At 42.1% G+C, this 25,989-nt stretch overlaps 1 protein-coding gene across 3 annotated transcripts in view; it reads right to left on the reverse strand.

The window, feature by feature from the left end:
• GALNT18 (polypeptide N-acetylgalactosaminyltransferase 18) overlaps positions 1–25,989 on the reverse strand; it is a 386,803-nt gene that overhangs the window by 132,728 nt on the left and 228,086 nt on the right. For all 3 annotated transcript variants that reach the window (XM_074955061.1, XM_074955060.1, XM_074955062.1), the window contains exons 4-6: positions 9,117–9,300; positions 6,795–6,992; positions 3,839–3,953 (exon numbers count right to left, since the gene is read on the reverse strand). In XM_074955061.1, the coding sequence (XP_074811162.1) occupies positions 3,839–3,953; positions 6,795–6,992; positions 9,117–9,300 (497 nt within the window). The remainder of the gene's footprint in view (positions 1–3,838; positions 3,954–6,794; positions 6,993–9,116; positions 9,301–25,989) is intronic.

Below are 25,989 nucleotides of genomic sequence, written 5' to 3' on the forward strand. Positions count from 1 at the left end.
TAGAGAATACTAGTCTCTGGTACCACTGGGCTTTAGAACATCAATGTAATGAAGTAGTTTCCTAAACCAGTAGCATTTTAGAGATGATTTTTGCTTACATCAAGGTCTCAGTATCAATTATATACAAAGCCACTGTAGTCACGTAGATCACTAGTTCTGGCAGCACTCATGCTGCAAAACTAAACAATTTTCATAATTTTTGGCAAAAATGTTTGCTTTAAAAAGTATCAAACGCTTTTCACAAGATCCTCAATTTTTGTCAGTTTCTCAACTTTCTCTCACATGATTTAAAGTTAGTTAACAAAATTGTTTCTTGCTTCATGAAACCATGCTGACAAGAAATGACTGCTTTTCCATTCACAAAACTGGCAAGAAAGTGAAAATGTCATGTTCAGTTAACTTTTAACAGCTGAATTAAGGAGAAACCAACATATTTAAAAAACAGAATTATATTCTACCTGAAAATCATTTTACCTCACACTGTTAAAAGTAACACTTCTGATTACTATCACAAAGAAATTGGAGAAGAGTAATTTTCTCTGTTTTTCCCCCTCCAGTTATTTTGTGCATTTGACAGTGTTGTGTGTATAGTCCGTTTCACTGCAGTCTATGTGGGCCTTTCATGAATTTCTAAAATCAACTAAAAAAATACATGATTGTAAAACTACACCAAGTGACAGTGTCTGAAAGTGTGTGTGTATGACACTGACTTAGGACTCATTCCTACCCATTCTGCTGTGAGCAGAGCACTTCAAGGCTGCAGAGGAAAGGGTAAGATTTGCCCGTTACAGACTAATCCTGGGGAGTGTAAGAGGGCTTTGTTCCACATGGAAATGACACAGAGCTGAGAGATAAATTTTCAGTTTGAACCAGCCACGGCTGCTAACACAAGGCATGGGAAAAAGTAGCAGACATGGCTTGCCGATTCCCCACTAAACAGGGCTTTGGCTCAGCACATACATAGAGTACATGGAGATTCTGGTCACAGTACTTGCCTTGGTCTACTCACAGTCCTCCTTCTACAAGGAGCTGCCGAGACCCACCATGGCAATCTTCTCTATGGAATGGGCGGGTGCGAGAGGGGTGGTGGAGTGGAGTCTCATTAATGCTGTCTTCTGTGCATCCACATTGTACCCTCATAATCTAGCACCCTGTAACACTGAATTCTCCACATTTATAAGACATTACCAGGGAGAAGATGGCAATCCTGTTCAAGCATTATTGCAGGCAGGTGAGCCTGTAGAGTCATGTAGGCTTGCAGCACACAGAGACTTCCTAGAGGAAGGAAGGAATGCTGCTTGGCATTCCAGCTGTTCACTGTGTGAACACATTACAGCATGCAGAATAGGAACAGGCCACTGTGTATTTACTTTACTCACAAGTTCCTGGCTATGGTAAACCATAGAGTAAACTCAGGAAGTTGGCTGGCTAACGAGCTCCGTCATATTGTATGATACGTGGTACACAATACCTCGTAACTTGGAAAGCCAGCTACTGGGTTTACTCAGGCATGCTTGGTAGCTGATTCTCCAAGGCTACATAGTAAAGTGTGCCACATGTCAGGATTAAGCCATATGCTGCTAAAAAGGAAAGTACAGATGAAAGATGAAACAGAGGAAGCAATCTGCGCCCTGGTGTAGAGGTTATAATTTTACAATAAAAATGTTATTTATTGTACTGATACTGTAACTATAAAATGCAAACTGCTGATGTTTCTGCTGAACAATTACAACCTGTATTAAGTGATTCATTTTAGGCCCTGCAGTTAAAAGCAATCCAGGAAGTCTTGAAATTACTCTCTGGTGCTGCAGAGGCAAGAAAATGTAGTTAGCCAGCCGGGAAAGACCATCTGGAGCTAAATCCTTCTCTGACCATAGTTTTCAGCATGCCTCTATCTAAAGAAAATTAAAGGCAGCTTTGTGGAGTAACACTACAGTCTATAGAGCTAGGGACTGCAACTAAATTACATGATTTCCTATAATATTCTGACAACAGCATTTTTTGTAGGCACCTGCATTTTGCCACGAGGCAGCACATGGCCTCAGGTCTGTACCGGGAGCAGTGGATGAAGTGAAGAGGCACACTTGCAAAGTCTACCATCTTCAGAAAGAGTATTACATTCCTGGCAGCACTAATATTGCATTTTAAATGTACGTTAATCCTGGTATTATCTGGGTTTTGATGAGCCTAGTGAGGAGAGTCATTAATAAACTGCTCAGCTATCTGTCTATTACAGATGTTTTGATGCAGCTGGGAACTCAGATCAGAGTCAGAATAGAGCTGGACGAAGCAATATACGTTATGCTACCTTGCACATTGTTGCATGTCAAAGATGAAAGTGTTTTATTTAGGTCAGGCTTCACTTCCCTGGAGACAGAAGAATAGATATTAAGAAATTAGAGCACTGTCGGGGCTTATTCCAGTAATCCAGTATACTCCAAAATTTCAATTATGGTGGGGTGGGGGTGTTGTGCATCTGTCTAGTCCTGTCTATCAAAGTGATTTTCAGCTGTTAACATCCACAAGGACTAAACAGACCGGACAGGCTAGTACATTACTTGAGAGCATTGGGGCCATATTCTGTCACACAAATTATCATCAAAGTCTCATAAGTACGACTGATCAAACTCTTTGCCCTCTCATAGAAACAATAACTCATTCAGTTAAAAATCAGTGTCACGAAGTTTAAAACTCAGCAAGCAATGTCGAGCTGAGAAATCTGGCTCTAGGAATGGACTCAGGCTCCCTCTCTTAAGCGTGCAGAGACTGGCTTTATCAAAGGCAGGATGCTCACATCTCTCCTCCAGCACTCCCTGCCAGTGGGGGGTAACATATCTTGGCAAGGGCCTTGCCTTCCCTTCTGTTGCAATAATGCTTTCTCTCTAACAAGTGGGAGGAAAAGATTATCAGAAAGTCAGAGGTGGAAAATGAGTGGTTTTGTAATATGTCTCAGTCTGAACGCATTACCTGAAGTTATTTTCTCATTATTTACAGAAATTCATCCTTGTCTTTATGCTAGTGTATATCTTTATTCCAGAGACCAGACAGCCACAAAACACAAACTTCAATATGTTCAGCTAACATTTCAGTAGCAGAGTTTGTAAATCTAATTTTGTAATGCAAATGGAACCTCTTTTTCATTTCTCCAACTATGTAACTCAGAATCGGTCTTTCATTTGTATCAAAAAACTGAGAGAATCTCTTAAATTGAGCAATGTTGCATTTTCAGGATGGTATTTATTCATGAGGGGAGGCAGAATGAGATACACAAATCACACAGAGTATTGCAAATGGTAAATAAATGAACAGCATATGACGAAAGAGAAAATACGAGGAATTATGCAAACTCAGTACTCTATGAATATCTTAACTCCTCAGCAAAGCAGAGGGGAGACAGCTGAAACATAGGGCAAATATGCTATCTCCAAAGTGAGCTCCCCAATTTAAATAAACAGATGAATCTAGGAGAACCTTCCCCATTAGATCTTTGAGAATCCCCACCTCCCTATAGGTGAGTGTATTATAAGTGGGGCAAGGAAGTTTTCTCCAAGCTTCATCATAGCAGCTACCACTACCAGCTATGTGAAATGACATCATGTTTGTTTCCTCCCCTCCCCAACTACTGCTTTTCATCCAGTCCCTCCCGTGTACAACCCATAGGTGTAGGATTCTATGGCTGGCTTGGTATATTACATAATCACACAGACGGACAGCAGTTATATAGCTCCTTCACATACTACCTCTACTATCTGTTGTCTGCTTCTTCACCTATGATGTGGGGCAAGTCACATTTTATAAGAACAAATTATCAGGGCTTGTTGTTTGTTACATTTCTTACCCTGATCCCAAGCTCCACGTTCTCTCCTCCATAGACCTCCATGCCTTCATCTAGTAAGCCAATCTCTTGGAAGTACTCCCTGTCTACTATGAAGCATCCAATCAGTGCAGGGCTTCTGTACAACAGAACAACAGAAAACAACGGTCAGAGAGCACATAAGCTACTTCCTTTTTTATTGTCACTCAAACAGATTGTAGTTAGTGTCACTGGGCCATACTGGGTGTAAGTCCGTGGACTGCAATGGAGTTACACCCAAGATGGATTTGGCCAATTTTGTCTTATTGTGCTATTTGTTTTTTAAACCAAATTGAGTGCTGGTGAAAGGTGCCAGACTGACAATGCTGAAAACTGAAGCCTTCAGTACAGGATGAGCAACAAGAGTGATGCTCCCCTGCAAAGTTTTGCCCATGTGTCCCAGGTCTGTTTTGGAGAGACCGGCTCTTGTGGGAAGAGGGTTGCAGTGTCTCTATTGCAGCTCTTGGGTTCTCAACGTGGACTGCCAACAAGGGTACCAATTAGTGCAAATTTTGCCCTTGATGAAGGAAAGCACTTAACCACATGCTTAAATCCATCCCCTAGTCAGGAAAGCATTTAAGTGTGTGCTGAACTTTAAGCTTAAATTAACTATCTGCTTAAGAGCTCTTAGTGAATATGGATGCTTTCTTGAGTCAGGGCCTTTTTTGGTGGCTTTTGTAATATGGACACAAGAAGTGAGTATGAGACAACTCACTCCTTTCACTGAAATGCTGTAAAATATTAATGTCTTTCAGCCACTGCTAATCTGGGACAAATCTGAATCTGTGGCCTAGGGGTGAGAGTCTCCATATCACACTGAGTCACCCAGTCCTACTGATACTAATTTCCTACTGCTTCAAAATCCTGAGACACTCAGTCTTACGAATGCTGAACCACGTTTAAAATGGTGAAGATTTGACTATACAGAGTATAATTTTCCCCTCTATGAGGGAAGGCAAATATAGAGTAATTAATCTAGTTTTTACAGTGTTTTTAGCTTACCTTGCATGCTGATAAAAACAAAAATGTCATTTTTGTCATAGTGTGAGCAGAAGGAGCACTAGGAACAACAGGATATTAATGAAAGGACACAGAGCAATGCAAGAGTATAGGGTAAATCATCCTACATTTATCAGGAAGAGAACAATCAAGCTGTGTTAAATGCAGACATCTGCTTTTCATGTGATTATAGGATTGCTTAATCATAAAACTTACAATTCTCTCCTTGTACAGATTTATATATTTGTGTGGTGTTATCCCTACACTATTACTGTACCACTTCAACATAATGAGAAAATATTTGACGTATTTAGTAATGAGGAAAATATGAGACAACCTTATACCATCTAAAAAAATAGTGCTGAATTTATCACAGAATAGGAAGGTTTCTGAATGTTTTTTTTGAAGGAAAGAATCCCTTTGCCTTTGTTTTAATTCTGTTGTATTTTCACTATGTGCCTGAAGTAATAACATATTGGTTACTGGGGGAATGGTCTTACTAAAGCTATCTATCCACATGCTGAACTTAATTTATTATTACATGACACTTTTGTACAATGTATCTCAAAAATAAACAATAATCCAGGAAAAGGGCCAGCTCTCAACCTCATTTAGGGATTTTGCAAGGAGAAAATCTAAATGCCCATCATTGTAAAGTGAAATCTAATCCCTGTCCATCAGGAATCACATAATTACTGGGTGAAGTGCAGAACCAGGACCAGTTCTTTGTTGTAAACTGCAATTATTTTATTTCAAAAAGTCAACAAGAAGATATTAAAAATAATATTTTTCACAGCTACAGGGCCTTCCAGAGGTTCTCAAGCACTTTACCAACGTTAATTAAGCTTTCCAGTATCCGTATGAGATGGATATTATTATCCCCACCTTATATACAAAGTCTGTGGCTGAGCTAGCATTCATATCCAGATCTCCTGACTCCTAGTCCTGTTTAAGGGCATCCTCTCACCTTCGTAAAGAGTGATGGCCAAGGAGATGGAGTGGGCGAATGCAGCCCTGAGCCAACAATTCCATCTGACAGCTCCAAAATAGAGCTGTCATCCAGAGAAGACAGGTCTGTGGGATCAAAGATAGCTCTCAGGTTGACAGGGTGAGAGAATGCAAGAGACACCTGCTGATGTCCCACCCCAGCACTTCCAAAGGTGCAATTTTTGTACTTCAGTCTCATCCACCTCCTCTCTTCCTGCAAAAGCTTTTGGGAAACCAGAAGGGAGGTTACGTGAGCTCCTTGGGATCTGCATCGAAAGAAGAACTAGGATCTATGGAGAACTGCTTGGAGGTCATCAATCTTATTTACATGAGACAACGCTACCCTTGATACCATAGAGTAGACAGGGGTCCTCTTCTGCACCAGCTTAACAGTTCTCTAGACAGAATAGGCAGGTAAAGAGCTAGGTCATACAAAAATAGGGGTTTTCACACACTCCTTGCTCCCACATCTATGGGCCAGATTTGTGTGTGATTATAACACATAATAGTACAACTATGTGATATAACTACAAATGTAATTATCAGATTTCAATTCATCACTCTGACAGTTGTACCTTTTTGCAATACACTTGTAAACTGCATTGTCTTTCTGGATCATTACCATTAAATTAGCAGACGACATTTATAGACGGCAACACTGAATCAAGCATTCAAGTCTTCTCTTTTGCTTTTTTATATTTGCTCTGACTTGTTATATAAAAATGAAGTACATGCGACTGTACACCTTTTTTGTGATTATCTAAGAGAGCAATGGTAAAAGTGGCAGAGAACAGTGAGAACATTTATTCTAATTTAACCATTGGTTTGTTTGATAAGCAGCTCCCTTGGTCCTTGTTAAAATAAAGTGCATGTAGCCAGCCAGCCCTTTGTTATTTGTTACATATAACTGAGCACTTTCCACAATTCCCAAACCCATGTCACAGGTGCATGTTACCTTATCGGAGCAGTTGAGTTTTCCAGCTTCCACCATGATTTTGGAGGATTCAGATATCGACACCACAGTTCCCAGTCAAACCCCTGCGCAGATAGGGGGTATTCCTCTATTTCAAAATTATCATATTTGATGTTATCAAATGATGGAGAAATGACCCTTTTTCTGTTTTCCTTTATCCTCGTGAGCACTGGTTCAGCCCTAGAGGAACAAATACTGAGATTGTTTCAACAGAAGCAAAACCCTTATGCCAACCATATCCTATATTCTATATTATCTGAAGGGCAAGCTCTGCAGTTGTTACTCAGGCAAAACTCCCATTGACTGAAGTGTGGGTTTTCCTGAGTGAGGCTGCAGGATTTGGCCTGAAGTATACAGTGTAACTTTAAATCTAGCATGCACTGGGTATTCCTTTCTAGTCTGTTGATGGAAGAAATTAGACCTTTCTTATCAGTTACCATTTACATCCGTGCTACCACATAAAGATGATGTCTCCAGGCCATCTCTATGATCAAGGACATCAAGAAGATCAGAGTTAATAACTGAAGTATCCCAGGGACAAAAACTCTTTTCCCTTTAAAGAGACCATCTTTTTATACAAAAGTAACACTGCAACTAAACATAAGTTGGACAACTGCATAATTAAATGCTCATGAGAGGTGCAGTAGTAATAGACCAGTCACTGAAGTTCCTCTCTTCCCCCCATTATCCTCCCTCTCAATAAACCTCATCTCTGACCTGCTGGGCCACCTCTAAGTATGAAAAAAGTATTCCAGCCCCAAGGATACTCTACCCTTGATCTCTGGACAACATCATCCAAGTCGTTCAAAGTCCATCAACAAAGGTATCAGAGCAAGTTGTGATAATAATTCTCTGATGTGGTCATTCTTCACTAGGAATCAGGCTAAAATCACCAACTAATTTCACAGAGGCCACTGAAAAGCTTCAGATGCTAACAACTTTTGGTCACTATCAACATGGATTGAATTGGAATCAATGATCTCGAAGCGAAAGGCTTGGTATCCCACTCCTAACCCCTGAATCATCTACCCTCCTTTGCCCAGACATGTTTTATGCAATTTAGCTTCTAATTAAAATGATTCATTAAGGAGACCACCGTAACACCAGGAGCACATCTGAGATAGAGCCAAGACATCGTTATGTAATTTTTCTGTATCTTGTAAAGCCAGCCGCTGGCAGTTAAATATAAACAGCACAAGTCTTTCAGAAACAAGTATTGAGCTTGGCAGTCTATGTCATTTGTTATTCCTTTGCTGAAAATGAAAAATGTTTATATATTCAGTGCACATGAACTGGGTTAAACTTTGGATGTTTCCATCTCTCTCCCAGCTCCTGCCAAGCCCCCCTCTTCCACACACATGGCCATCCAAACTGCAGTTGCTCTGCCCTAAGCAATTAATAATGGGGTGATCCCAAAATACTGGTTTAGCCTGGAGGCTTAACTGGCTCAGGGCCCAATTGAGCAAGGTACTTTAGCAGATATGCAGGTGAGTGAATGCATTGGCTTCAGTGGAACTATTTGAATATGTAAAGTTACACGTACTTAAATATCTTGCTGAATTGGGGCATCTGTCTGCTTTTCTTATACTGTTAATTATAATATCATGCTGACAACAAACCCTTTCCCAGGGTTCTTCTGACATTTATAACTATTGTGAGCTTTTAAAACATTAAGATTTTTTTTAAAGTTCAGTTAAATGCAATGGTGAAAGAAATATGAAGAATATTCTATGTTCAGATGAACAATACATGGAATTATCCTGGGAAGTACTGAGAAACCACAGCACCTCATCGGATCAGCTCAGCAACCCACAGAACCTGGCCCTAAATAATATAAAAAATTTGCGTTACCCCCTTAATTTTGCATACAGAAAATCAGGACTAAGTTTGCTACACATCTGACCTGTTCTACTGAGCTTCTCCATGCCTAAGTGATTATTTACCATCTGTGCGCTAGCTATTGACAAAAATCAAATGAAAATGGAAGAGAACAATAATATACTGTCCATACATAAATCTGATATGAATTTTAACCAGAGGCAATAAATCTCTAATTTGCTCTACTTGTCTAATTTAGTAACATGCATTTACCGGAATAACCACTACAGCAGACAATAATCCAGTTCTAACAAACGGAATCTTGATTATGACTATGTTGCATATTACAAACCATAAGCTTTTCATAATTATCTCTGTATTTAAATCTGTGTCAAAAGATCTTCATATAACTTCATCCCCCTATATGCTGGATATATATCATTGCCATCATTTACAAATAATTGCAAGAAGCAGCAAGATACGTACCATCCCACGCTGAATTCCACATGAGCATCAAAGAGCGCAACGACTGGTGCTGTGGCTGCTCTCCATCCGCTAACTCGAGACCGGATCAGCCCCTCTTGCTTGCTGTGTCGGACCACTTTGATGAATCCAGGCTTCCGCATATTCACCTCATCAACATACTCCTTTAGTTTCTCCTTGAGTTCTTCTGTACACAGGGAAATAATGAAGAGTAAGAACAATAAAAAAACCTATTTATCTACCCATATATCTTAGGAAAAACATCAAAGAGGGCTAAATCTTGTCTTCTGGACCACAAGAGATAAAGGAGGGTGGTAAGAAACCTCTTCCACAATGGAAACAGCAGACAACAAAAGTCTGTTGCAATGAAGTGGTCCAGCTAGTCTGGCCTGAGATTAGAGGACATGACCAAACCCCTGGTGACGAGCATTTATACTGTCTTTCTTCATGATCAAAAGTCAGGGACTCACAAGAAGAGAGGACCAGCACAGTGCATTTCCACAGCATGTCACTCCGCCAACTGCCTTGTGGGATCCTGCCCTCACCAGAATCATTCCTGGAGTACCGGATTCACTGTGCAGCCTCTCTGCTCCCCCTGCCTGCACCAGCAGGGGCAAAATTTGGCCACACAGTATATCAAATAAAGATATGAACATGGTATGAGATTCACCCTTACATGGAGGGCCAGTACAAAGTCTATGCACTAGAGCCCTGTGCCGGACTATTTTTGTATCCTGCTCCCACTATTTTGGCAGTGGGTCCTGCGGGATCCCAATCCCTCTGTAGGGCTCTAAAACAGTCCCGGGCAGGGCTCTACTATGCACCATCTGAGCCTCAAAATATGGCTGAGGTGTTGCATAGGTCTTGTGCACTGGTGTGAGGATCTGCATACTGTGGCATTTTCCTCCAGTTATGGCTCGCCTGCAAATAAGAAAAAGAAATCATAGGTCACACCTTCCTCTTACATTTACAGTTCAGTAAAACATATTTAGGGTTTATTACACTAGAGATATTATTATTATCTATCAGTGTAGTGCCTAGGAGCCCCAGACAAAAATGTAGGCCTCACTCTGCTAGGCACTGTACATACACATAGTGAGACAGCCCCTACCACAAAAGACTTGCAATCTAAGGCAGGGATGGGCAAACTACTACGTCCAGCCCATCAGAACTTTTAATCTGGCCCTCAAGCTCCCGCCAAGGAGTGGGGTAAGGTGCTTGCCACGCGGCTCCCGGAAGCAGCGGCATGTCTCCTCTCTGGCTCCTACGCATGGGGGCAGCCAGGGGGCTCTGCATGCTGCCCCTGCCCCAAGCACTGCCACCCGCAGCTCCCATTGGCTGGGAACCGCAGCCAATGGGAGCTGCAGGGGTGGCACCTGTGGACAGGGCAGCACACAGAGCCACGTGGCCGGTGCTGCGCCTCTGTGTAGGAGCTGGAGGAGGACATGCTACTGCTTCTGAGAGCTGCAGGGGTGGCGCCTGCGGACAGGGCAGCTTGCAGAACCACCTGGCCACGCCTCCTCCATCTTTACGTTATAACACAACGTACCATGACAGGGTCCGGCCAGGTGGCTAAAGGAGAGTAATAGAGGGCAGATATATTAGCCCCAGGCTAAGTAGGTCCCTTTTTCCTGGGTAAGGTAACAGGGAAGGTTCCAGAACAATCAGGGACTTTCTCGGAACAATTAAGGCAGACAGGCACAACTATATCTGGAGTGGTATAATTATATCACTGTAGCCGGTAAAACTTGTCTGCGTAGTCAAACTCTAAATAGACAAGACAGACGAAAAGGTAGGAATGTAAACAGAAGCATAAAACACTTAGAGAGGAAATGTGTGCAACAGTTAAACGCAAGGTATTATCACCAAAACCTCATTTGCCATTGAATATTAATTAACGTGCCATAAAATGAAGTGTTAGCACATAAAACATCATATAAAGGGCTATATTCACAATTGCTTGCATAAGCAAGTATTATGTTATTGCAGTAATGAACGAGGTAGTCGTTACACTATGTAAACTTCATATTTTAAAAATATGTCTGGAAAGAAAACCCAATTATTTCCCCATGAACTTTTATTTTTTAAACCAGTGTTTCAAAGAGGAAGGGGAGGAGGACAGAAAAAAATTAACTATTATGCTTCCCCCACACGTACAGCTCTCTCTTTGCTCTGACAACACCTTTCTTTCTCTGCTCAAAAGGTTCTGCAATTTCTCCTCCTTGCTCAGCAAAACAAAGCAAGAATAGTGATCACAACAGAAAAGAATCATTTCCTAATTAAAAGATTATTCCTTTTTAACCAATAATTACTGCAGCTTTGGCTCAAAGATGAGTGCATGCGACAATGCAATACGTGGAATGAAAATGTACAGCTGAAATGCACTCGTTCTCATTATTATTATTTATATGTGGCAGTGCTCAGAGTTCCCAATGGTAATCAGGGCCCATTGTCCTAATCAATGTACAAATACAGAAGCAGCTGTTGAGTAAAAGGAAAGATAGAAATGATGGTCTTATGGTTAAGGTGCTGGACCAGGATTCAGAAGATCTGCCAAACATTTCCTGAGAGACCCCGGGCAAGTCACTTAACACATCAGTGTCTCAGCTCCCCATCTATAAAATGAGGATAACAAATACTTCTTTTATCTTTCTAGTCTATTTAGATTGTAAACTCTTTGGGACAGGAACTGTCTTTTACTATGTTTCTGTACAGTGCCTAACACAATGGGATCATGAACTTAGGGCCTCTGGGTCCTATCATAATGATGCCCCTTGACTTGAGTACTTAGCGAATATTTGGGGCCTTGCGAGGTTGTTTCCTTTAGGGGGAGAAATTCAGAATACAAGTTACTTATTTCTTTGGTACAATGTTGTTTATTGACAAAGAGTATCCACGAAGTTCTGCTTCCCTGAACACAGTAGAAACAAACAGCAGCAGGCAGTTTCCGTGCCCAGAAATCCAAGCCTGCTTTCCAGCCCATCCTGTACCCCAAGGAGCTCTGTCTCTGCTCCTTCTCAGGGCCACGCATCACTGGCTTTCTCCTCCCTTTCTGATACTGATATACACAGACACATACAGCTCCACCAATCAGTCCCTGGGAAATCTGAGTTAGTTCTTGTCAGGCCTTCCGTGCTGGACTTAGAGTTGGGGTGGCTACTATTGTTTCAGCAATCACTAAACAAAGGAATATTTAATTGCTCTCTCAGTTAGCATGAATGAATGGTGGCTAACACACTGGTCAGCTTCAGTGAGGTCTCTGACTGCCGATAGGTCAAACACACTTGCTAGCAGCCACCAATACCCCGCAGCACAACAGCAATACAAAATAATAAATACATAATCAAAAGAGCTCCCATCGGTGTCTTGGTTTTTTGCCTCTATTATATTTTCATAAAGATGAAATGATACTGCTTCTAGCAGTAATTCTCTGCACCATCTCTCTTGCATTTAAGTATTATTTTGACTACATATACAATATATGTCTGGATTCCTTTCAGAGAAGTTCACATTAGACTGTGAAACAAGTTTAGTGATGAGGAAATAAATTTATTTGTCTGTTTAAACGAACTGCCAAAGCAGCTAAAAAACACCCCCCCTCACCCCCAGAAATAAAGCTAAGGAGGAGGCGGAATTTCACACCACACTGTTAGGGTAGCAGCGACTTGTCATTTTGCACACACTGGGCACGGCACTCCAAATCAAAAGCAAACCCTTTGAGCATTGTATGAATGAAAATTATTCAAATCTCCGTAATTATTCAAATACATTGATAGCTGGATCACTGTAGAGCACAAGAGAAAGTTCTAGTGGGAAAACATCCGCTCAACGTACAGCTGCAGTCAAAAAAATGTTAGGAAAGGGATAGAAAATAAGACAGTAACCATCATAATGCCACTATATAAACCAATGGTACGCCCACATCTTGAATACCACATGCAGTTCTGGTCACCCCGTTTAAAAAAAAAAGATGCTTTAGAATTAGAAAAAAGATACAAAGGGCAACAAAAAATATTAAGGGTATGGAACAACTTCCATATTAGGAGAGATTAGAAAGATTGGGACTTTTCAGCTTGGAAAAGAGACAACTAAGAGGGAATATAATAGAGGTCTATAAAATCATGACTGGTGTTGAGAAAGTAAATAAGAAAGCATTATTTACTCCTTCACATAACTAAAGAATCAGGGTCACCCACTGAAATAATGAATAAGTGGCAGGTGTGACAGGGCCGGGCCAGATGGCTACAGGAGAGTAATAGAAGGCAGATATATTAGCCCCAGGTTAAGTAGGTCCCTCTTCCCTGGTCAGGTAACAGGGAAGGTTCCAGAACAATCAAGAACCTTCTGGAGACAATTAAGACAGGCTGATTAGAACACCTGCAGCCAATCAAGAAGCTGCTACAATCAATTAAGGCAGGCTAATCACGGCACCTGGGTTTTAAAAAGGAACTCCCTTCAGTTTGTGGTGTGCATGTGAGGAGCTGGGAGCAAGAGGCGCTAGGAGCTGAGAACGAGAACGTATACTGTTGGAGGACTGAGGTGTACAAGCATTATCAGACACCAGGAGGAAGGTCCTATGGTGAGGATAAAGAAGGTGTTGGGAGGAAGCCATGGGGAAGTAGCCCAAGGAGTTGTAGCTGTCACACAGCTGTTCCAGGAGGCACTCTAGACAGCTGCATTCCACAGGGCCCTGGGCTGGAACCCGGAATAGAGGGCGGGCCCGGGTTCCCCCCAAACCTCCCAACTCCTGGTCAGACACAGGAAGAGTTGTCCTGGACTGTGGGTTCACAAAAACGGCCAACCTGAGGGCTGCTGTGAAGCTCCAAGGCGAGCAAATCCGCCAGTAAGCGCAAGACCCACCAAGGTAGAGCAGGAACTTTGTCACACAGGTTTAAAACAGAAAAAAGGAAGTACTTCTTCACACAATACACAGTCAGCCTATTGAATTTGTTGTCGGGGAGGTTGTGAACAAAACTGTAATGAGGCTCAAAAAAAAGAACTAGATAAGTTCATGAAGCATAGGTCCATCAATGGTTATTAGCTAAGAAGGTCAGGGATGCAGCCCCATGCTCTGGGTGGCCACAGCCTCTAACTGCCAAAGCTGGGACTAGACAAGAGGGGCTGGATCACTCAATGATTGCCTGTTCCATTCATTCCCTCTGAGTCATCTGGCTTTGCCCACTGTTGGAAGACAGTATACTGGACTAGATGGACTGGTTTGACCCAATGTGGCCGTTTCTATGAGGAAAATAGGTCATTAATACATGTTTGCATTTACACTGAGACTCATCAAGAGTGGAAGTGATAGCCTCTCCAGTACTTTCCCGTTCACAATCTCTGAACAGGATACTGGAGACATGAGAGACTGGAGATCAGTTTAGATCATTTGCTAGTTGACTAATTACTGATAAAGGAGAGGAGCTCATTATATTCCAGAAATTTACCAGATTAGATAGATTATATCACTCCTAAAATATGACCCCGGACTATATAGCATTGAATCAGCACAACAGATCGTTATACACATTACATACACAATGCCATTCTGCTTTAAATTAGATCAAAGCTCTTTTTTATTGCAAACATCTGTACCTAACTTTGCAAAAGCAGGAAGTTATACTTGCTGTAACAATGCGGGGGGCGATGAGGAGGATCTTCATAGTCTGACTATAGAGTAGTGGGAGAGCAGGTGCTGAGAAACATTGCACACAAAGGCAAAGACTTGAAAATCAATACCATTGACAGAGTCATTGTTTACTCAGACTCCTTCCTTTTTCAGCCAACAGATAGTTTTGGGTGCTACCTTATATTGCTTCTACTGTTACTATTCTCCGACAACAATTTATCTTACATACTTCGGGGAAAACTGCAGTGAGGTTTCCAGCGGGAGCAGATGGAAAAGGAACAGTAGCAGAGCTGTGTCTTTAAGTAGCCCTACTAATGGAGGGCAAGATGGTTTGCAGAAGCCTGAACGCAACAGGACTCTTACACCACATTACTGCTGCTCCCAAAAGGATCAGTGTGCACTTAGGTTTGCCAGGCGTCTGGTTTTCAACCAGAATACCCAGTTGAAAAGGGACACTGGTGGCTCTGGTCAGCACAGCTGACCTGCCACTAAAAGTCCAGTTGGCCACAGCGGCTGGCTCTGCATGGCTCCCGGAAGCAGCCAACATATCCCTCCAGTTCCTAGGCCTGGAGTGGCCACAGGAGCTCCGCATGCTGCCCGTGCCCACCGCTGCCAATGGGAGCTGTTGAGGCAGTGCCTGTAGATGGGGGCAACGCGCAGAGCCCCCTGGCCGCCCCGTGCCTAGGAGTTGGAGAGACATGCCGGTCGCTTCCGGGAGCCTCCTGAGGTAAGCGCCGCCCAGAGCCCGCCGTCCAGAGCCCGCACCCCTTCCCGTATCCCTGAGCCCCCTCCCACACCCAAACTCCCTCACAGAGTCTACACCCCACACCCCCTCCCACACTCCAACCCCCTGCCCCAGCCCTGAGTCCCCTCCCACACCCCAAACCCCTCATCCCTGGCCCCACACCTGACCCAGAGCCCCCTCTTGCACCCCAAATCCATCATCCCTGGCTCTACCCCAGACCCACATCCACAGCTGGAGCCCTCACCCCCTCCTGCACCCCAACCCCTTGCCCCAACCCCCGCCTGGTGAAAATGAGTGAGTGGGGGGGGGAAGCAACAGAGGGAGGGGGGAGGGAGCGAACAGGAGGCAGGGCAAGGGTGTTCAGTTTTCTGCAATCAGAAAGTTGGCAACCCTATGTACACTCCACCTCACAGCTGCTCTTGAATGTGAATGGAGGGAAAGGTGTTCAGAGGGAGAGCCCAGTTGTGCACCACCAACCAGCATATTATATATTCTCCTAATGGAGGAGTTCTTCTTGGATCATTAGCAAGAATTCCAATCTAGAGCCTGATCCTGCACAACTGGGAATTTTGCCATTGGACTTCAATGGGGAGAGATCAGCCGCTAATGCTCACGGAAATACTTGGCCCATATGCAGCCATGCTCCTGCATATCCTGTGCAGCATCCACAAAAGACAGGATCGCATTTTGCCCTTAGGCCTTTTCCTGCCATTGTTGTTTAAATAAAACTTTCAATGGTTTCAGTGGGGGCTTTGCACCCAGAAAGATGGCTGGATGCAATTTTCCCTTGATTAGTAGACTGGGATCCTTGCTAAAACTGCTAAGATTCACCTTTCTTTCCCAAAATGAAAATAATTTCTTGTCAGGAATGTAGCACCTCAACTCTGATAAAGGGAACAGCAGCCTAGGACATTTAAACAAAGAAAATCACTTAAATCAACATTTTCTGCAGAACATGAATACGCCCTACTGGGATATTCAGTATCCAATTTCTCATGCAGTCCTAACCTGCCTACCACTAAATTTTACAAGACAGCTTTGTTTTCAATTGCCTTTGACATTTTCAGAGCACTGTGCCCAACTGGACTGGAAGAAAGGATTCTGCCCCTACAAACAATTATTGTTTCAAACTGATGCTACCAATGACCTTCACCAGCACATTTTTCAACCCATATTTTTTCATATAATGCAAATTACATGAATAATAAATCCAAAACACCCTTCTTCATTAATTATTGTGCTTCACTGCCTTCTGCCGCCACAGGAAAAACAATAAGAACGAAGTAATGTGTCATTTTCAATATACAGAAAATTCTGTTTCCGTTTATGGAAACAAATAGCTTATAAAGACAGATGTGCTTGTCTTTCAACACGGAATATCTGAAATAAGAACTTCATTTGGCTAAACTGAATGAGTCTGCATGGTTAGAGAGAGCTAACACCACACATATGGACAGGGGACTACTGCAGGGGCAGCACTTGCAAGCCGCAACGAACTCTGCGTACTTAAAGGAGGCAGAGAGGTATGTAGCGTCTATGCAGGACTAGGACATTGCTAGTCAGAGCAGATGTGTAAGGAGTAATGTATATTTTATTCTGAAATGTCTCTATGTACATTTAAAAAAGCTAAAACCAAAACCCTAACCCCCAAGGATTATCCCTGCAGGGATCTCTCCATTCCAGCTTTGGAAGGCGCAAGACAGGATCAGCTCATGCACATGTTCTCTCCCTTTTAGGGCTCCATGCGGGGCCCACAGAAGACTGGGCAGGCTGGAGGTTAGGTGTGGATAGAGCCAGGGGAGGCACACCATCCTTACCTTCAATCCCACAGAGATTAATTGGGATTATATTACAGGTTCAGTGAAGTCCCCTTCACAGCAGGGAATCTTCCCTTAAGGAGGTGGGCCCTATGGCACCTGTGACTTGGGACGGTTCCTTGGGACAGTTCCTTGTAGTACTCCTACATCTACAAGGACAGGGGTGGGAAAACTATGGCCTGGGGGCTGCATCCGGCCCTTCAGACGTGCTAATCTGGTCCTCGAGCTCCTGCCAGGAAGTGGGGTCCAGGGCTTGCCCAACTCCACATGTGTTCCCAGAAGTAGCAGCATGTCCCCCCTCCAGCTCCTAAGTGTAGGGGCAGCCAGGGGGCTCCGCATGATGCCCCCAACCCAAGCGCCACCCCTGCAGCTCCCATTGGCCGGCAACCATGGCCAATGGGAGCTGCAGGGGCGGTGCCTGCGGATGGGCAGCGTGTACAGCCACCTGGCCGCGCCTCCACGTAGGAGCCAGAGGGGGGACATGCTGTTGCTTCCGAGAGCTGCTTGAGGTAAGCACTGCCCAGAGCCTGCACCCCTGCCCCCTTCCAGAGCCCCAACCCCCTGCCCGAGCTCTGACCCCTCTCCCACCCTCCAAACCCCTAGGTCCCACTCTCCTGCACTCCAGAGCCCTCACCCCCAGCCAGAGCCCTCACCCCCCACCCCAACCCCCAGCCCAGAGCCCCCTCTCACACCCTGAACTCCTCATTTCTGGCCCCACCCCAGAGCCTGCACCCCAACTCCCAATTTTGTGAGCATTCATGGCCAGCCATACAATTTCCGTACTCAGATGTGACCGTCAGGCCAAAAAGTTTGTCCCCCCCGGTACTAGGTTGTTGCAGCAGCTCAAATTTTGTGACCGGCCTGCTCTTCAGGTTGGCCCATAGGGGGATCAGAGCTATGAACCTGCCTCCTCTCAGGCACACGGGGAGCAATCCCTGTGCAATTGTGAAAGGCTCTTGCAGGGCCATGCAAAATAGAGGAGGCTCTTGTGCACTTTCCCCTAACACCCACCCAAAGGGCTTGTCAAAACTTGACTCTGAGGCAGACAGTAAGTATATCCCCGTTACTGTACATCTAATTGTAAAATGTAGCCTGAACTCATTCCCTCTCATATTCCTTTCCATCACCAAGCTGATTCGGAATATATCAGCACATAATACAGAGCGCTTCCATGCAGCAAAGTGCAATTTGGGCAAAAGTGCCCATAAAAATCTGTCTCCTCTCCTTCAACAATTTTGAACTTGAATTCATTTGAGAATTCAAATCTGCATAAAGATATTTAGAGGGTTGGTTGCTTCTAATAGTCTCCATAATAGCAAAATATAGTGGAAAGATAACTGGGCCAGAATCTCAGCTGGTGGAAACTGACATAAATAGAGCCAATGTGAATCTACACCAGCTGAGGATATGGCCCTTAGTCTTGAAGTGTAATTTTAAAGCTATTGATAGAGGCAGTGTTGTCATAAATAATGGTTCACATTATAGAGAAATCATTTAAAGAACAAGCAATTAAGCTTAATTTACAATAACTTTAATACTTTAACATATTCCAGTTTCAAGTGCTTAAATGCATTCTTGCATCTCTTAAAACAATTACATTTGTAAAATCTGACACTTCTGCTTTGCCTAGACATATGCATTTTTTTTAAACTCTTGCTAAGTTACCTGTAACTGTTTGTAATAATATTAAATTTTACTAAAAAGGGCCGAAAGTCACGTTCCATGACATTGGTACAGTAGAAGCAGAAAAGCTCTTTACCTACTGCTGAATCCTGTGTTCTAACTGGATGAAATTTATGTCAGTGCAGGGGGCCTAGGCACTGCTTACATCCTACTTAAAGCTTAGCCCTCTGCACAGAGGTGAATTTCAACCATTGTGAAAGCAAAGAATGCTATACTCTAACATGGAAATATATTCAAAATTGTAATACAATGCCAACAATTGTGGATTAAACAATGTTATATACAATGGGGCAAAACACTGCCATGTGTTATACCCATTATTTATATTCTGATAGTACCTAGAGGCTCTAATTGAGCTCAGGGCCTCAGTGAGCAGGCAATGTGAAAATACATAGTGAGGTAAAGTCCTTGCGCCAAAGAGTTTACAATCTAAACAGACATGACAAATAGTGTGATGGGAGAAACAGGCACAAAAGGAGTGACCAGGCACACAGTGAGGCACTGGCAGGGACAGGAGTCTAGAACCAGGTCTCCTGATTCCAAGTACAGTGAGTGCCCCATTCATTGGCCTGGACTGCCTCTCACCCAAAGCAGCCCCACTGGCTTCAATAGCATTTGAAGGCAGAATTAGCACCAACTGATTTATTTTAAATAGGGCAAATCCTGCAGTCCTTCAGACATAACTTCTATTGATGTTATCAAATTACTTGCAGTTCAAGGACTTTGGAGATTATTTGAGGTGGAAGACGTACATTTTCATTGGCAATTTCATAGACTTTCTTAAGAATCAGAACATGCAAAAGCATCTGCTTCTCTTCTGGTGAACAAAAAAAGCCCAGCTTTTACCCTTTGCTGCAGAAGACATTTCTTTCCCTCAGAGAGTCAGGGATGCAAAGAACCTGACTTGCAACCTGAATTCATGGCAAAAGTGAAGCACACTTTTACCTCGGATTACACCACCTATTTGGTATGCAGCTCAGTGAAGGTCTACTATGCCTGATATTCTTTCTTCTCCTCTCTCCTACCCCTGGCCCCTTATCTTTTTCACCATGCTTCAGTGAACACCTCTCATCTCTGGACCAAGAGCAGATAATTCCAAATGAGAAAATTTTATAAAATGGGATAGGTGTGTAATTTATAATGTACGTGTGTATTAAAATTGTTCGTAAAAGAGGGCAACAATACATAAACCGATAAAGTAGACCTGTCGTGCTTGCATATTTAATAACCTGGTATTATCTGGTAATAGATAAGATACTTATGGGAAATTACCAACATGATGCAAAAAATTAAGCTTTGGATAGGCCTCAAATACTAAATAGCAACATAGTCCTTTTCCTCCATTACTACAAGACAACTAACTTGTATTGATAACAGACTACAATGAGTCACAGAATCTAGCCTCAGAATTCCATGCTCTCATGCAGATGCAGAATATGCACTTTACCTACTGGTACTGCTGCATCTTTTGCTCTAATAGGATAAAATTTACACTAGTGCAGAAAGGCTATGCATCACTTACGTCCCACTAACATCTTAGCCCTCTGCACAGAGGTGAATTTCACCCATTGTTAACGCAAAGGAACTAGACAGTACAATAAACCTTTACAGTCAGCTTGTGTGTGCAATAGTTCAGATTCTCAGGTGGTATAAAAAGGCATAGCTCTACTGAAATAAATGGAACTAATGCTATTTTACACAAGCTGAGGATCTCACCCACAGTAAAGGACTTCACTAGTTTAGTGCTGAGAGCAATACTAACCTCCCCAAATGGAGGAATAAGAAATGGCCATACACCCCTCCTTCGAACTGCCCAACAGAGTTGAGTCAGACTATAGGGAAGTACATGTTGCTCCTTTCAAAGGGTGCAGTGGGCTGCTTTTGCCCTCACGCATTCCCGGGGACATTGTACCTGAGGCGGTGTTTGTTCCACTTGACTCATGAGTAGGTTTTGCTGGCATTGTACTGAATCCTCTTTAGCTGCCTGGAGCTGCCTTCCATATCTCCACAAATCACAGAAGCAAAGGGTGTTCTGAGATCACCTGTGATTTTGACATGAGAAGAACAAAGGCCTGCCTCCCCCAACAAATAACCCAATTTCAAAACAGTGGTCCCCTTTAAGATAACATGTATGTATCACAATTCTTCATAAATTGAAGACAAATCTCCTTTTATAGGCTTTCTAGACCTCACCAATTCCAGTGGCTGTTGTGTGGGACTGTATTAGTGATCTGGCAGGCAGACATACCTTGGGCAATTTAAATGATACATGGTTCCTGTCACAGATGTGGAAGTAAAATACCATGGGAAAAGGTAATCTTACATTTCAGATTTCAAAAGAGGTTATTTTCAAAATTCAGGGTTCAGCACAGATAATCAAATCCTTACTGAAAATACTGCTGCATTCTGTACGAATAGCCCCGCACACTGTCACAAACTATAGTCTAGGGTCCACTACTCCTGAATACTATGATTTTTTTTAAAATAAAAGAGGAGGAAGAGGATATACACAGCATCTGCCAGTTTTTGTTATTACTACCTTTGTAACTGTACACTTTTTAGAAAAGGCATTAAAAAAAGAGGTGAAAGTAAGCACCAAAAAAAAAAAACCCAACAAAAAAAGTATAAAAACCTGACCCAGTGAACACACACACACTGGTGAAAGAACTACTGTCAAAAATCTGACATTAGAGTCTATAATTCCTTCACTTGATGTTACTGGATTGGTTTGTGAAGCAACCTTTAAATGTTAAAGAGAAAGTACAGTGCTTGAGAAATGCAATCTAGCGCCAGCTGATTCCAGTAATCTGTTTTTAAAAACAGCATTTAGTTCTAATCTATCGTAGGGCTTACATAGAGCCACTACTCAGAAAACCTCTATTCAAAGGGAACTAAAGGCTTGAACAGTCTACGTACGTTTAGAAAAATATAGTATAAAGAACACATAATAGATGCTCTCTACTTCTGTAACCATGAGGACCTCACAAGGTGCTTTTGATACAGTGAACTTGATCATATCTTCTGGGTGCCAAAAACATTTAGGCAATCCATATTACAGTAATGGATTCCTAAAGAAAAAGGAAGCTGCCAATAAAATAGGGTGACCAGATAGCAAGTGTGAAAAATTGGGACGGGGGTAGGGGTAATAAGGCCTATATAAGAAAAAGCCCCAAACATCGGTACTGTCCCTATAAAATTGGGACATCTGGTCACCCTACAATAAAACTGCCAAATACTCTAGTCCAAATAAGGCTATTTATTTATTGGCATTGTGACGTTGCACTCTATATGTTTATGGAAATATGCGTATAAGTTTCAGAGTAGCAGCCTTGCATCCGATGAAGTGAGCTGTAGCTCACGAAAGCTTATGCTCAAATAAATTTGTTAGTCTCTAAGGTGCCACAAGTACTCCTTTTCTTTTTTTTCTCTCTATTACTTGAAACATACTTAAATCCTACTTTTTATACTTAATAAAAACACTTTTGTTTATTAACTAACCCAGAGTAACTAATACCTTGGGGAGCAAACAGCTGTGCGTCTCTCTCTATCAGCGTTATAGAGGGCGGACAATTTATGAGTTTACCCTGTATAAGCTTTATGCAGAGTAAAACAGATTCTTTTGGGGTTTGGATCCCATTGGGAGCTGGGTGTCTGGGTCCTGGAGACAGGAGCACTTCTTAAGCCATTTTCAGTTAAGTCTGCAGCTTTGGGGGCGTGGTTCAGACCCTCCGTCAGTGTTGCAGCAGGCTTGCGTGTCTGGCTCAACAAGGCAGGGTTCTGGAGCCCCAAACTGGCAGAGAAAATGGGCTCAGAAGTAGTCTCAGCACATCAGGGGGTAGTAGTCTCCCAAGGGGGTCTCTGTGATCGAACCCGTCACAGGCGTTGCTATGACATTAGTTGTGGAAAGTGGTGCAAACAAACATGGTCCTAGACATTTATTTATTCTTAAAATTTAAAAGGTTTCTATAAGCTTAGAGGAAACCAATTTTTTTTTTAAATTTGCTTATATATGGCATGAATAAATACAGATTTACAGATCCTAGCATGCAAATGAATCGTCTTATATGGCAGGGATAAATCAGACATGCCAATTGTGCAAAGTCATGAAATGGGCTACATATGAAATAAAAAATGAGATATTCAAAAGTTTCACAAAAAGAGGAGGGGGCGCCGAAGACGCTCCTTGCCTGGGGCGCCATTTGGTCTAGGGCTAGCCCTGCATAGAGAGTTTGATCTCTGTACCCATGTTATCATAGGTTACAGCTACAGCAACAGAAAAAAACCACACAGGCCTTGTTTACACTAGAAAAATAAAATAATTCCCCTAACTGACATAGCTATGCTGGCAAATCTTCCAAGCAGTGAAGCCAGTAATACTGGCAAAATCTTACACAAACTTCCCTCAAATGAAATAAGGTGTACTAACAAAAGGTCAATATAACTTTATCAATTGGCGATTTTGTCAAACAGATAATTCCTTTGCTTCTTTTTAGATGGTCATTTTACAATAGTTTTTCATGTTCCACAGTTCAATTTCAATTTTATATATGAAATATGTCTGGGACTGCAGCAATATGTATCAGTGTCCATAGAACGGAGAACCATTCTTAATACATTGGTTGATTTAATATTAAAATAAATTCAACCCAAGTATGTTACTAGAGCTTGGATGCATGAAGGCAACCAGAAATTGAAATACACTACTAGACACTAATCTGAAGCTAGAATCCATCATATCTTTTTGATTATGATTAAAGAAGCAGCATTGCTATTAACATCCCACTGCAATCTGGGAAAGATTTGCTTAAATCGTGCTTAATTTTGAGTATAATTTATTTTAAAACTAAGTATGCTAATCTATCTATTCATATTACCCTCAGAGTAGTGAATGCCTGCTGCTCACTTGCATAATGCACAAAAAGGCCCAGTTGGAAATGTTTTCCTAAGGCTACTGAGGGCTGATTCTCCTTTCACTTACACTGATGTTAGCCTATGGAATTCCACTGACTTCAGTAGTTACTTCTGATTTACACTGATGTAAATTATATAAATGAGAGGAGAATCAGGCTGTCAGTTCTTTACAAAAGCTACTATACTGAAGCCATGAGTGAGATATGCTCTCTCCTCCTATCTCACAAAAGAGGTCAGTTTTACTAGTTCAGGTTATGCTCTTGTCCGCAGCAATAAGACTCGTCAGTGCTAGATGGGAAACCTATAAGGAAAACCACACGGCACTTCACGAAGGGCTGTTTGAGATTCAGAAGGAGACAGTCTTTTCTCTGAATCAATCAGAGAAACACCAGTAGCTGGACATGTTACTAGAAACACTGTGCTGGTGGAGGAGCTGCCTTTTGCACCAGAGGCTACATGCATAAAATGGACTTAAAATAAAACCGCAGGCCACGTCTTGCAGTCACTAATATTCCAAGAAACCCCACTGTGGAGTTGCATGGGTGCATAGGCATCAATAAGGCCAGAATTGGCCCTGTACACTTAAGTTTGTGTTTTCCTAATAGAATTTTGGGCAAAAACAATCACAAAGCCAGCAGGATCTTTTTAAAGTGTGTTTTTTCTTGGTTAATATTTCGATGATACATTACATTTTATGATATTTTTGCCCCAGGAAGAGATGTTCCAGTAAAGCTTTTAAGCTAAGTATTTCTAAAACCATCATCTCTTGTTTCTTTTACTTTTCCTGCAGTTTTTTTTTTAAATTTGATTACTTTCTGAACAAATTCAGTAAAGTTTTAATTAGGGCTGTCAACTGATTAAAAAAATTAATCACAATTAATTGCGCTGTTAAACAATAGAATACCATTTATTTTAAATATTTTTGGATGTTTACTACATTTTCAAATATATTAATTTCAATTGCAACACAGAATACAAAGTGTACAGTGCTCACTTTATATTTATTTTTTATTATAAATATTTGCACTATAAAAAACAACAAAAAAAAAATTTTTCAATTCACCTCATACAAGTACTGTAGTGCAATCTCTTTACCATGAAAGTTGAACTAACAACTATAGATGTACAAAAAAACCTGCATTCAAAATTAAAACAAAATAAAATTTTAGCGCCTACAAATCCACTCAGTCCTACTTCCTGGTCAGCCAATCACTCAGACAAACAAGGTTGGTTACAATTTGCAGGAGATAATGCTGCCTGCTTCTTGTTGACAATGTCACCTGAAAGTGAGACCAGGCATTCACATGACACTGCTGCAGCTGGCGTTGCAAGATATTTACGTGCCAGATGTGCTAAAGATTCATATGTCCCTTCATGCTTCAACCACCATTCCACAGGACATGCTTCCATGCTGATGATGGTTTCTGCTTGATAACGATCCAAAGCAGTGCAGACTGATGCATATTCATTTTCATCATCTGAGTCAGATGCCACCAGCAAAAGATTGACTTTCTTTTTTGGTGGTTCGGGTTCTGTAGTTTCCACATCGGAGTCTTGCTCTTTTAAGACTTCTAAAAGCATGTTCCACACCTCATCCCTCTCAGATTTTGGACAGCACTTCAGAGTCTTAAACCTTGGGTCAAGTGCTGTAGATATTTTTAGGAATCTCACATTGGTACCTTCTCTGCATTTTGTCAAATCTGCAGTGAAAGAGTTCTTAAAACGAACATGTGCTGGGTCATCATCTGAGACTGCTATAACATGAAATATATGGCAGAATGCAGGTAAAACAGAGCAGGAGATACACAGTTCTGCCCCCAAGGAGTACAGTCACAAATTTAATTGAACCATTATTTTTTTTAATGAGCATCATCAGCATGGAAGCAAGTACCTTGCAACGCAAGCTACAACAGTGCCATGCAAACGCTTGTTCTCACTTACAGGTGACATTGTAAATAGGAAGCAGGCAGCAGTATCTCCTGTCGATGTAAACAAACTTGTTTGTCTTAGTGATTGGCAGAATAAGAAGTAGGTCTGAGTGGACTTGGAGGCTCTAAAGTTTTAGACTGTTTTGTTTTTGAGTGCAGTTATTAA

The sequence above is a fragment of the Natator depressus genome, chromosome 6 (assembly GCF_965152275.1).
Source record: "Natator depressus isolate rNatDep1 chromosome 6, rNatDep2.hap1, whole genome shotgun sequence".
In the NCBI taxonomy this organism is placed as follows: domain Eukaryota; kingdom Metazoa; phylum Chordata; order Testudines; family Cheloniidae; genus Natator; species Natator depressus.